This window comes from Gopherus flavomarginatus, chromosome 2 (assembly GCF_025201925.1).
Source record: "Gopherus flavomarginatus isolate rGopFla2 chromosome 2, rGopFla2.mat.asm, whole genome shotgun sequence".
NCBI lineage: Eukaryota > Metazoa > Chordata > Testudines > Testudinidae > Gopherus > Gopherus flavomarginatus.
Window position 1 is genome coordinate 222,754,204 of NC_066618.1, and position 13,303 is coordinate 222,767,506.

Below are 13,303 nucleotides of genomic sequence, written 5' to 3' on the forward strand. Positions count from 1 at the left end.
TACAGTCCTGGATCACTGGCTAAAATTTAAACTCTACTTGAAACTCTCCACATAACCAACAAATTTATATTTGGCTTAGCAGTGTGTTTCCATTTTGCTACTGGCACTGCTTTATACAGCAGTTCAGTCATAGCTTAAGAAACCTGTGATGTCAGTTTCTTTAATAGGAGACAGTTGTGACTGCTTTGGTTCCCAGGCATAATGTCTTCTGGTTTTCAGGAGAAGGAATGAAGTAGTCCTACCAGACTTCCCATCAGCAGTTCAAGCAGCACACACTGACTCTGAGAAGAAACTTTTGGATGCCTGAGCAGACATTTACAAGATCACATCATCCTCTACTATAAGCTTCCTGCTCTCCTCCAAACTCCATCCCCAAAGTCTGCCTGTAGACTTCTATCCAGTGTGTTGTATTTTAAGCAACAAAATTAATATTCGTTGTTTTTGCACTATTTACTTGCCATTTTAGTTTAGTTACAACAGCTCCTTCTCTAATTTTGGGAAGTTAATCAAGGCTAGTCTGAAATGTGGGTTTTACATACTATTTCCTACATCTGTGACAGGAAAACTATATCATTTTTTTCAAAAATAGATTTGGACCTAGAAGAGGAGACCAAAATCCAGGAAAGGGAGTAAGGAGATGAATGTGAAAGGGAGGCAAAATGCACAAAAAGAGGAGGGAGGGTGGAAGACGAAAGAAGGAATGTGCAAGTGAATCCACATAATAAAGCAGTCACCCCCAAAATAATCTTTTAAATATTTGTACTTGCAAGAATTCTGCATCACAGTTCTATAGTATGGATCTAGCAAAATAAGGATTACATGATCCTGTATTTGAATTAAAATCAGAACCCTACCAGTTACTACAGCATTCTTTGCAAGAGCTTCATTTGCAGCAGTGTTTGCTTTCTTTCCTACCCCCCACAAACACACATACTGTCTTCAGCTATGACTAGTTCACCTAGACCTTCATTACCAATATGCATCTTCAGTCCATAACATGTGTCTGTAAGGAAGGAAGACATAGCAAAATTTTTTAACAGAGGAACAGGTTGTCTGCCTACTATAAAAGGAGACCATGGATTCTCGTTTTGTGGAGAAAGTGAAACCTACCATTTTTACCAGCTTCACCAAAACCAGTAACCATGCCCTTTGAGACTGGCGTGAGGGAAAGAGAATGCTTCCCACTCCTCTCTAACCCTTCCCCCAGCCCCTTGGCTGCTGAGATGGGCTGCTACTCTACCCTTTCCTTGACCATTATTTTTAAATCGTCATCCTCAATATATGCCTTGCTGTTCCTTCCTAAGCAGCAGCAGAGTGAAACTGAACCAAGTTTTCATCAGTTTTATTGCCGCCCAAAGGAATCTGAAAAAATCCCAATGAAGACTGACAAGACCCTGGTAAGCTTTCATCCAGCTGCAAGTTCACAAAGCTAGAGCAACAGCAGAAGCACAGAGCTGCTGCCTGAAGAATCAGGAGGAAGATGCTGTATTGGACACAAACTCCATGTTTGGCCAGTTATCTTCTCCAATTAGAAAGGCTAGAAATTTAGTTGTGTCTCTTCCCATCTGCCTCAAATGAACGTTTAGATTTTGGAGGAGCTGAAGGCTTTCATTAGGACAGTTAATCGCTTTCCATAGAGGGCTATTTTTAAAATCCAGCTGGGAATCCAGGCTTTCAAATAGAAAAAATAATCAATCTCTGACTTTAATATAAGGTATTAAGGCTACAATCATGCTACATACCTATCTGATCAGTCTATTAAAAAGATGTGGGTACAGGACACTTGTTCCCAAGAGAAGATACAAGAATGCTGCAGTCTGCTGAAGGACAGGGAAAGAGAGAACCCCAAAGAGCATCAAGAAAAGAAGTCTCAAGTTACAGAAATATTTAAATAAGGGCCAACCACTACTAAGAAAAATGGGGGCTCTTTGATTCTTCAATTACAGAAACAACTGAAAAACCCCACCCCAAATCTGTACCTTTTACACTTTGTTTCTGGGGAGGAACAGATGAATGATTTTCATGGACCTTTATGCAACTAACCAAATCTTTGAGATAAAAAGCTAAAAAAGCACTATTATAACTGGATGTTTCTCTAACAGTTATGTATGACCACATGTCAGTGACTGTACTTTTATCAGCACTAATTGCAAGAAAGACATTAGCAACTGGATGTCTTCATAATCGCACTAAAACCAGCAGGGATCAACATCACAGGTAGCCTTCCATACAACAGCATTAGCTACTGGGCCATCAGATGCATAAATGTCTTTTGGAAGTGGCACACATTTACTTACATGAAGTGTACAAAAAAAAAAGTATTAAAAATACTGCATTTAGGCACTGTTCTTTCTGAAAGTTATGCAGCCGTTTAGGGCACATTAGCCCCAAGAGAGCCATGTGCTATTTGGGTGTCAGGTTACACTATCTCAGGCACAGTACAAAGTAAAATTAAGAAGCAAAACACCCTGCTTCATGGCAGGGAGTGGTACAGCTGCATGTAAGGAAGAATTCATGTGAATAAACTCCCCACCCAATAGCAATGATACTCCCTGTTCTAGGTCTCATCCTCTTTTATTGGAACCTCTTAAGGAGGAGTCACTACGACCTAGGACTATACAGTTCCACTGGCAGAAAGAAAAATGTTTGGTATCAGAGGAAGCCAAATATACACTACCTGCTTTTCTTTCCAATTGTACAGACAACTAGACACTAGAGGCCCCTGTACTTTACTAAATATTTGGAACATAGGGAAAGGGGTGCTTCCCTCAACTGTGGATTCAGAGTGGGAAGCTTAAGCGAAGAGTTGTCCCAGCAAGGTCCCCTTTTTAATGGCTGAATTTTGGCAGTGAAGACCTTCAGACTGTCAGCCAAGGAAGAACTCAGTGTCCTCTCCTTCCTCTACAGGCGTCCGGGAGACACTGAGCATACTTAGTATGTAGTGGAGGTCTAATAGGGTTGGCATAGTCCTGAGGGGCAAATAAGGTCACAGCTCTATTCCAAGCTCCTTGTGACCTTGGACAAGCCACAGCCTTAGCATGGCTATTTAATAATTCTTTGTCAAATGTTTTAAGAAAAGTAGCTAGACTGGTGTGCAAGTGCCACAGTATGAAGACATGTGCCTTCCTTATAATTCCCAAGGATCCATACAGCATACGGCAGAAGGGCTGTTCGAATCACAAATTGGAGTCCAAGAGGCAAGAGAACCTTTAGAAATAGGAGCAGCATCCAAAGCCACAGATCACAGGAGTTTTAGGGTCTATCTACACTGCATTTTAAAAATCACAAGAGCAAGACTCAGGCTTGTGCTATGATGCTAAAAACAACTGTGTAGACATTCGGAGTCAGGCAGGAGCCTAGCATCTGAAACCCACAAGAGCCACAGCCCAAACAACTGAATAGCTGTTTTTAACACCATAGGGCAAGCCCCACAAGCCTGAGTCTATAGATCAGTGGTCCCCAAACTTTTGAGGGTCTCTCACACACCCTTACCCCATCTGCGCTCTGCCCCTCCCCCCACCCCCCCAAGAGGTGGGCCAGAAGTGGGGCCTCTACTGCGGGAGGAGGGGTGGGAGTGACATGAACAGGGGTAAGGAGGAAGAGGTTGGTGCTGCAACTGGGGGTGGGAATGAGCCACGCAGAGGCTCGAGACAGAGCCAGGTGTGGGGCCGGATGAGGGGGATGCAGCTGGGAGCGGGGCCCAAGCAGAGCTGGGGGAGGAGAGGGGCTGGGTGGGGCTCCCTCTCCGCCCCCTGTGGGGGGCTGGTCCCAGCCCTGCTGCGCCTTTCCCCCCCCGGAGTTCCTCCACATACCACTAGACCCAGGCTCTGAGATTTGCAGCCCTCAGTTTTAAAACACAGTGTAGACGTATTCTTAGCGCTCTCCAGCTCCACAACTGAAGAGGCAAGTTCACTTATGAGAGGGCCTTTAGCCAGTATCATCCTCCTCATTAGCAGGAAACAAATGAGCAACACAACCCTATGTGGCATTTGGCCATGATTAACAAGTCTAACTAGTATTAAAAGCTTTAGAGCTATCATACAATAACATCCTACCAAACCAGCAAAGAGATTTCTGACTTATTCATCCCAGTTGCCTCACCTGTCAAAGGCTCACATGACACAGTTTTAAATTTTTCAATCATTGCTTTGTTTAAAAGAGACACTCTGATAGCTATCAAAACATGTAGGTAAGCAACAGGACAGGGCATGTGTTATTATAGCACAATAATTGCACATCTCCACTATGCTGTGAGGCATGAGGTCAAAGGCAGAATGTTTACAACACCCAAAATACATGACAGTGTAACACACCCTGGAATATGATGTTCTTTTATTTTAAAAAATTAGGAAGTGTTTTCTTCTTTACTAGTTACATCATAGCTGTCATCTGTGTGTTCATATATGGAAGGAGGTATTCCCCCCCCACCAAGCAATGAGAAAAAAAATTTTTTTTAAGTTTAGTTTTTAAAACGTGTTGCTTTACATTTCTCTTCAGGAGTGTTCTTGCTCTGAGGAAACTCGTCAAACATGGCAGTCAGAAGAACAAATGAGGCAAGCAAGGTGCCACCTAGGTACAGCAGATTTTAGACCCTATATTACATTTTACATACAACTTTTTTTAAATCCTACAGTTCCAGTTCTGCAAGGTTGAATGGGGAAGTCACAATAGAGGGGCGGGGGCAGAGATATTATTGGTTAAATGACCCTCCAGTTGCATCAAACTTGTTTATCTTCAATATAAGTTTCTCTTCTCTGCCTTGCTCTTTCCCCTCCCCCCCCCCCCCCCCCCCCCCCGCTTTTTTTCCCTTTATAAGAATGGCCACACCGGGGGAGATCAATCGTCTATTTAGCACAGTATCCGGTCATCTGACAGTGGCCAGTACCAGATGCTTAAGAGGGAATAAACAGAACAGGTTAATTTACTGAGTGATCCAATACCTGTCATCTAGTCCCAGCTTCCAGCAGTCAGCCAGAAACACCCAGAGAATGGGGTTGCATCACTGACCATCTTAACTAATAGCCATTGATGGACTTATCTCCCATGAATTTATCTAATTCTTTTTTAAACTCAATTATACTTTTGGCTTTCACAACACCCCCGGCAACGAGTTCCACAGGTTGACTGTGCTTTGTGTGAAGAAATACTTCCTTATGTTTGTTTTAAACCTGCTGTCTATTAATGTCATTAGGTGGGTGAACCTAGTTCTTGTGTTATGTGAAGGGGTAAATAACACTTCCTTATTAGTTTTCTCGACACCCTTCATGTATTATATTGTATTATACTTACCCACAGCATCTTTGTTGTTCTGTAAAGTTTTGTTAGTTTAAAAAAAAATCAAATGGTTCTGTCAATTTTTAGAATTATTGAAGTCCTTGCTCCACATGTAATGCCTGCAGAATGACAAGTCTGAGTAATGTGTCCACTTCTAGGGACTTTCAAAGAAAGGACATGCAGGTGTAATGAACTATAACCACACACACATAATTATGGTCACCAGCAATGACTGAACCTGGGACCCTCAGCATCAAAAAGCCTCTACTTCTTGAGCAAAAAGAAATCTAATGGAGGTTCAAGATATTAGAAGCCTGAATTGCCGGTGCAGTGACACATGAGCACATGCAGCAGCCAGTGTATTACATACTCCCTTTCAAGCCTATGTAAAGTGCCAGTCTATAGCACACTGAGGTCAAATCAAATTGAGGGTCAAAGTGTCTGTTTATGGAGTCACCATTCATTAAACAAGGAAATTCACCTTTCCGACTGACTCCAAGGGGACTACCATGGATGGGGATGAGGTAGGCAATCGATGTTGATAAGAAGCAGTATACTGCAGTCTGCTTCTGCGTGCTTTCCATTTCCAAAGTCCCTTTTGTTTAAAAGGAAAGTGTATCACTGAAGTCCTTCAGTCCTGTGCCCCAAGATAATATGACCGCTCCCCCGCCCCCTCCCCCACGACGGACTATTTTTTACTAACATCCGGAAAGCTACAGACCATTGCCTGAGCTGATGTTATTAATTTTTCCAACCTGGCTCATGCATAATTCACACAATCAGTTGAAGATGCTATAGAGACAGATGTCCATTGTTCAGTGTGTGCATCTAGGACTAGGTGTATTTTAAACATTTATAAAGCTATTTTACAACAGGGTGCCTCCTTGATAGGTTTCATTTATGAAATAAGACGGTGGGTACCAATTACCCTGGGAAAGGACAGACACACTAGACAGCAAATTAACGCCAATACCAAGTAACGTAATGTCTTTAAACTCTCATGAAGCCAGATTCTATTCATACACATTAAGATACGACTCACAATCAAAATGTTAATTTTGACCCACCCTTCATTTAACATGCATGTGAAGACTTTTATCTTTTGTTTCAGGAGCCAGATCACATTAGCCATTTTGTTTTAATTATATGAAAATTGAACTAGATGCTACATTAACTTTAGCTTTTACTCTAAAGGGAAGCAGACTGGAAACAGTATTCAAAAGGGAACACTCACAGACTTACAGCTGTGTCATAATTAACTGTTCCTCTGCAACAAGAATCTAAACCTGCCACCATCCAGAGTAGAATATTTACACTGAAGCAGTGGAAAAACCCTGGAAGTGATGGTCAGCAGGACAGTAGAGCTAAGCTCAGGATTCATCATTCAATAATTCATTTCTATCCTGCTAAAAAAGCTTTGAGTGAAATAAACATTAATATTTAACTTTCTAAACAGTCTTTGTACCTCATTTTGAGGGGTAGCAAAAATAATGCTTGCTCAATACTAGCAGCTATGTATACGAATGAGAGTCCCGTGGTAATTAAACCTATAATCCAGGAGAATAAAATTAGTTTCAACTTCCCCTTCTCGTTCAGTAGTTGCACTCAAAAATCATGACGGAAGCTATTTTACTATAATTTTGACAGAAGAAAGCTACTTCATCCTAAAAAAACCCACCCATTACTTTTATAACACCCACAGGAATTCTATAGGTCTTGTAGAAAATTTTAACAATAACCAATATCAAAATGCTAGCGTGGTATTCACACTGCATGTTCCCAATTCATAGGAGCTTAAAGTTACAGCATTCATTAAAAGAACGGTAGTCAGCAAAGCATTAGATGGCCAAGATTTATAGAGGTACAACATTTAGCACCCCATGATAACAAAAAGCACCAATAGACATTTTAAATCCTTCAGAGGTTAGCTCTAGAGTGGCCATTAAGACAACTCTAAATGGGGTAAATCCACACCAAACAACCTGCCAAGTGATGGGCATTTTTCAAATACAAAACAGAATTTTTTATATAAATTGGCTAGTAGCTAAATATACCTTCAGCACATATCAACCCCAACTACAGCTGAAGACCATACCCTTTAGCAACACTTGGATCAGGGAAGGCAGTTGAGTGTGTTAATGTGGAGAAGCACCATCCAAACAGTAGATTACAAAAACTTCTCTGAGAAAAGGCTACACACACTAACACAAGTTCTTCTTTCCCAGTACTACATCACCTGTAACATTGCATATTTTCAAAATAATTTCTAACTAATGTCTGAAGCCTTTCCAGGATAGTGTCAGAACCCAGCAAGTGTGTATGTTCACCTCATATAGAGTAAGCTCTGAAATTCTTCATTAGTTAAGGCAAAATTCAGAAGTTGATATTTAGTTTTTGACCAGAACTTTTCTATACCCATGGAAGGCATTTTAATGTTTAGTTTACAATATAATGAATTACACATAAGTAGAGGGAAAGTTGGTTTTACTTTTCTAGTAAGTGTTTTATTTTTCCAGTGATGGTTTCTTTACTGCTAAGCAAAGTGTATTATGCATATTAAAAAGACACATTTTTGGTGGTATTAACCACATCCTATACTGATAGAGTCCTTATGCAAAACTAGACTTCTGTGGGATCTTGGGAGTATAGCCTAATTATTCCAGATTTTTACCTCGGACACATCTATGTAAATCTGGAGTTACTACATAGGGTGGCGTGATTCTGGATTCATACCAGTCTAACAGATTAGGATCTAACCCTAATCTCAAATTCAGAATTAATCAAACCAATATTTCAAGGAAAAACAGTAAAATAAGTTAACTGCTGCAAAAAGACATTAGTAACAATCATGCATCAATAAACTCCTTAAGATGCCAGCACTCTTTTGTGCCATAATTATTTTAATTTTATGTTCCCCATCTTCCAAGAGTACACTGAAGATTCCAAAACACACCATTCAGTATGTAGAAAGCTAAGTGTTTATTTGACCAAAGCATTACAGCTCAAGCAGTGTGGGGGTCTTTGAGATTGTTGCTACTATGCATAAATTAAAAACTGTTTATACTAAACAAGTTTAATGCCACATGTGTTATGATATACTGTATGTGCCTTCACTCTGAAGAATATAAATGAGACTTTTAAAATTAAGTTTCCAAACTCCAAGGAGAAACAGAAATGGGGAAAAAACTAGAGTAAGTCCCATCATTGAAATATAGCATATCACTGCTGCAAGTCTTTCATATCCAAAACTTTTTGCTTTAATGCCAGCGAGCTCTTCCACACTAAGTATACTTTTATTACATTAGTTATGTATTAGAAGGAACCAAAACAACCATGTTAACAAAAAGGACAGTAATCTAGTCAACACAATATAGGAAAGAAAAGGAAAATGTGGCCCCAATTTTGTTTCTTACATTTTATTAGTGTTTATAACTCAAGCTGTCCATTCCACTTTCCATCCTCCCCACCTAGTTTTTCCCCCCCATGGAGAGGAGTTGATGTATCTTCCTATGGTAGATAGCATTTAAATGCTAAACATGTTTATCCGGGCCAATTTGGGGAAAAAAATACAGTAAGTTCTTAGGTGATACAAAATAGTACTAAAGCAGTTTTTGCCACAAAGAAAATAATTTGGAAGTGATATTAATTAATTATACCGATTTATGTGTAACAATAAAAAAAGTCTATTTTGTGCAGTCTGTAGCAGGAAGATATTGAAGTTGAGTTAGAATTATGGGGTGAGGGATAGCTCAGTGGTTTCAGCATTGGCCTGCTAAACCCAGGGTTGTGAGCTCAATCCTTGAGGGGACCATTTAGGGAAGTGGGGATTGGTCCTGCTTTGAGCAGGGGGTTGGACTAGATGATCTCTTGAGGTCCCTTCCAACCTTAATGATTCTATGCTGATTTTATATCACTCTCTGGCTCTTATTGTGGTACTACTGTAAACCCCTACCATGAAAATATGCAGCTAAGTGTCAAATTTATTCCATCTCTGTCCTATTTCACTTGTGCTACTACTAAAAAGGTACTCAAAAATACTATGAAATACTGTTAATGAGTTCATATGAAAATTACTGGCAGCTAATTATACTCCAAAATTATATCCTCTTTTACTAAATAGTAGGGCTGTCAATCGCAGTTAACTCAAGTAATTAACGTAAAACAAATTAACTAGATTAAAAACTAGTTGAGATTAATCGCAGTTTTAATTGCAGTGTTAATAGAATACCAATTTAAATTATACATATTTTTGATGTTTTTCTACATTTTCAAATATATTAATTTCAATTACAATATAGAATACAAAGTGTACAATGCTCACTTTTTACAAATATTTGAACTGTAAAAAAAGAAATAGTATTTTCAATTCACCGAATATGAGTACTGTAAGTGCAATCTCTATCATGAAAGTGCAACTTACAAATGTAGAATTATTATTTTTTATATAACTACACTCGAAACAAAACAATGTAAAATTTTAGGGCCTACAAATCCACTCAATCCTAATCCTGGTTCAGCCAATCAAGTTTGTTTACATTTATGGGAGACAATGCTGCCTTCTTATGTAAAATGTCACCTGAAAGTGAGAACAGGCACGGTTGTAGCCGATGTTGCAAGGTATTTGCATGCCAGATCGTATGCCCCTCATCCTTCGACCACCATTCCAGAGGATATGCTTCCATGCTGAATTTAAATTGGTATTCTGTTATTTTTTAACAATGCAATTAAAACTGTGATTAAATCAGGACTATTTTTTCAATCTCATAATTGTGATTTTTTTCATCGTTTGATAACCCTCGTAAATAATTATGTGATTTAACAGTATGTTGCCTAAATAAATACAAATGCATTCAAACTAATGCAGTAGCCCTGGATGTGGCTTCAGTACCTCTTACGCTCTCTGTTACAAGGTTCAGACACGATCACTCTAACATCAGATATTTAGCTTCTCTCTGCCAAGCAAAGTGATCAATGTAATTGATAGGCAATTCATTTTCTTTGATTAGTTGATTTTAAAATCAACTATAGCTTTACCTGCATAATGTACAGGGATTTCTATTTTTGGCCCTATGACATAATGACCCTCCTCCAGACTATGAGCTGTAATTGTTGTCCACTGCCGGCATGAATGAATCACAAGGTAATCATTCTCTCGAAGGCTTTCAACAGCGTCTCCTGCAAAACAGATATAAAATTACATCAGATTCACTGCATAAAGAAATATTACTAAACTCTGTATTACACAATTTAAAGCCATTTATTCTGCATTACTATTTACTGTAGTGATTAAGTATTTTACCCAACTTAAATATCAAAAGTTTCTGATGACAGGCTACAATCTTATACATTTTCATTTAGCAATTTACTCTTACAACTTGAGAAAATAAAATTAAATATTAGCATATGAATACTAGAAAAATATAATTCAGTTATTCAGTAGCAACTCTAGGGTTCTTATGAAGAAAGCTAGAATGAGCAGATTTTTTGGCCTCCATTTATTTTTATTTAGTTCTCTTAATGAGAAGCACATGACATTTTAAGGTTCAAAATACAGAGATAACCAGTTTGCTTACTCATACTTTACTGGTGGTTTTGCAGCAAGTGGTGAGAGGGAACAGAACAAAGGAAGACTTCCCCACTCCAAATACAATGATGAGCCTTATTAAAGAACACACTGGAATTGTCTGTACAAAATCAACATTAATTGTTATTGAGAATTATGGAGTTACACAACCAAGGTATTTTGTTTCTAAACAAAAGGTCCATTTCATCATCCACCTTTGCAATTATATGCTCAATCATAAAATACAAGAAAGCACAATTCTGCACACTGAAGAGCAGAAGCACTTATAAGACTGATCAAGTATCTCCTATTGTACTGCAGTGGATCCATGTTCTGATCAAAAAGATAGCAGAGGAACAAAACACCTCTGAGGATAGATTGCCATGATATGGTGCAGTCACACAGAAATCTAAACTTAGATCTCAGTTTTACATACATATAGATGTAGTTGGTAAGCATCACCTGTCATTTACATTAAAGAATGTATTCAGATCAACACTTTTGTAGCACTAATGCTTGCTTTAATCCTATTTAGTAAAGCATTTTAAACAGGCATCATAGACAGATGTATAACAAGTTACACACAAAATATACTGCACTGTTATAAGTGTCCTAGATAAGAGGATACCAAATAATTTTCACAAGTTTACAGGCAGTAACAAGTCAGTTATTCCTATATGCAAAGATATTTTGAGTTTACAACATTTAACATCTGAAGTTAGCATATTTCCTCCCACAGGTTCAGTCCATTCAGAGGAGGACTTCCATTTGGTGCTCTAGACTGTTCTACAAGAATTTACAGCCATATCAGTTATGGTGAATAGGTCACTGGATATACTCCTGGGGGTGGAAAGTTATTTCAGTTTAGTTATTCTACTCTCTTCCCACTCACTACCCAGTTGGCAATTCCTGTTATTTGAGGCTCAATCCTGCAGTCTTTATGCTAAAGTTTTATAATGCTGAAGTAAATGAAAATTCAAGGTGAGCAAGATATGTAAAGACGACCTTTGCTTACTTTGTTTTGGCGGATGCCCTTCCTTCATCCATTGGCAGCTATCATGCCCATCCCAAACACTCCCAGTTCATTTGCCCCATAACTGTCTATCCTCTACAGCTCCTTTGTCCCTGTCGAATTTCAGATGCACATGCCACTCACTATTCCTGGTCAGGACAGAAGTGTTTGGCATGCACAGTGCCTGTGAGAGTCATGTCACATGGCCATTCAAACTGGCAGACGAGAAGGTGCAAAACAACTTCCAAAGAGCAATGGACCCCATAATGTGTTAAAAAAAGGGGGCCATAGATAAGATATCGTCGTTACAATACCTCACACACTGGGTTCTGGGGCCACAGCATTTACATTACAGTGTATCTGACAGTCCATGTGCCATACTCTGTCTCCTCCATAGCATGTTGCTCTTACCTGTCTTCAATCACATTCAGTCTTTCTACTGAACGCATAGGGAAGAGCCTTAAGGCAAATTCATGCTGTCTATTACAATGCCTTTAAAATCAGAGACTGATGTGTAACCAACACAGGCCAGGAGTAGTGGGGCAAAAATGCCAACAATTTTAGGTTTTATTTTCCCCGTTCCCCACCAATCATGGCCAAAAATCTTTCATAAAGCAAGTCCTCTTTCAACCTTGCTATCAAGTCTGGAAATGCATATTCCCGTCAACTACTACAGAAGCTCATATACCTTCTCCACTTCTGGAACTGGGATCCTTCTAGTTCTTCCATGCAGATAATTAGCGCAGAATTTCTCATACCTTCACCATCTTGAACTGTTTTTATTTTCCCTGCTGAGACCCCCCACAAAGGAGATATAGGCAAACAGGACTAAGTAAAGTCAAGTAACAGGAAACTTCTAATACTCCATTTGCAATGGTCACCACCTGTTCTAATCCTGCCGCATTTCATGCTCCCATTCCATCAAAGTACCACCCACCTACACATTTTAAAGACATGTTCTGTGTGAATTCATAGATTTAAGACCAGAAGAGGACATTAGGTAATCTAGTTTGACCTCGTGTATAAAACAAGTCAAAGAATTTAATCAACTTACTCTTGTATTAAACGCAATAGCTTGCATTTGACTAATCAACATCTTCCAGAAAAACATCCAGTCTTGAAGATTTCAGGACATGGAGAATCCACTACCTCCCTTGGTAGTTTGTTCTGATTTGTCACGGTTAAAATGTGTGCCTCATTTCTCATTTAAATTTGTCTGGCTTCAATTTACAGTTCCTGTTATGTCCTTCCCCACTAGATTAAATAGTCCTTTAGCACCTGCTACTTTATTCCAGAATGTCCTCACCATTTGTAGTCTAGAGAGAAAAGGTGGCTTCAACATAAGAATTAGTATTCAGAACTGAATTTTAAGTGGTACATTTATCACATTCCTTGATATTCCAATGAATGGATGGAGTCTGTTTAGTTAATATAAATTTCTTCTACTTTCATTA

At 39.0% G+C, this 13,303-nt stretch overlaps 1 protein-coding gene across 2 annotated transcripts in view; it reads right to left on the reverse strand.

Annotated features, from left to right (window-relative positions):
- Positions 1–13,303, reverse strand: part of GAREM1 (GRB2 associated regulator of MAPK1 subtype 1) — a 130,416-nt gene that overhangs the window by 94,335 nt on the left and 22,778 nt on the right. For both annotated transcript variants that reach the window (XM_050941951.1, XM_050941950.1), the window contains exon 2: positions 10,309–10,449. In XM_050941951.1, the coding sequence (XP_050797908.1) occupies positions 10,309–10,449 (141 nt within the window). The remainder of the gene's footprint in view (positions 1–10,308; positions 10,450–13,303) is intronic.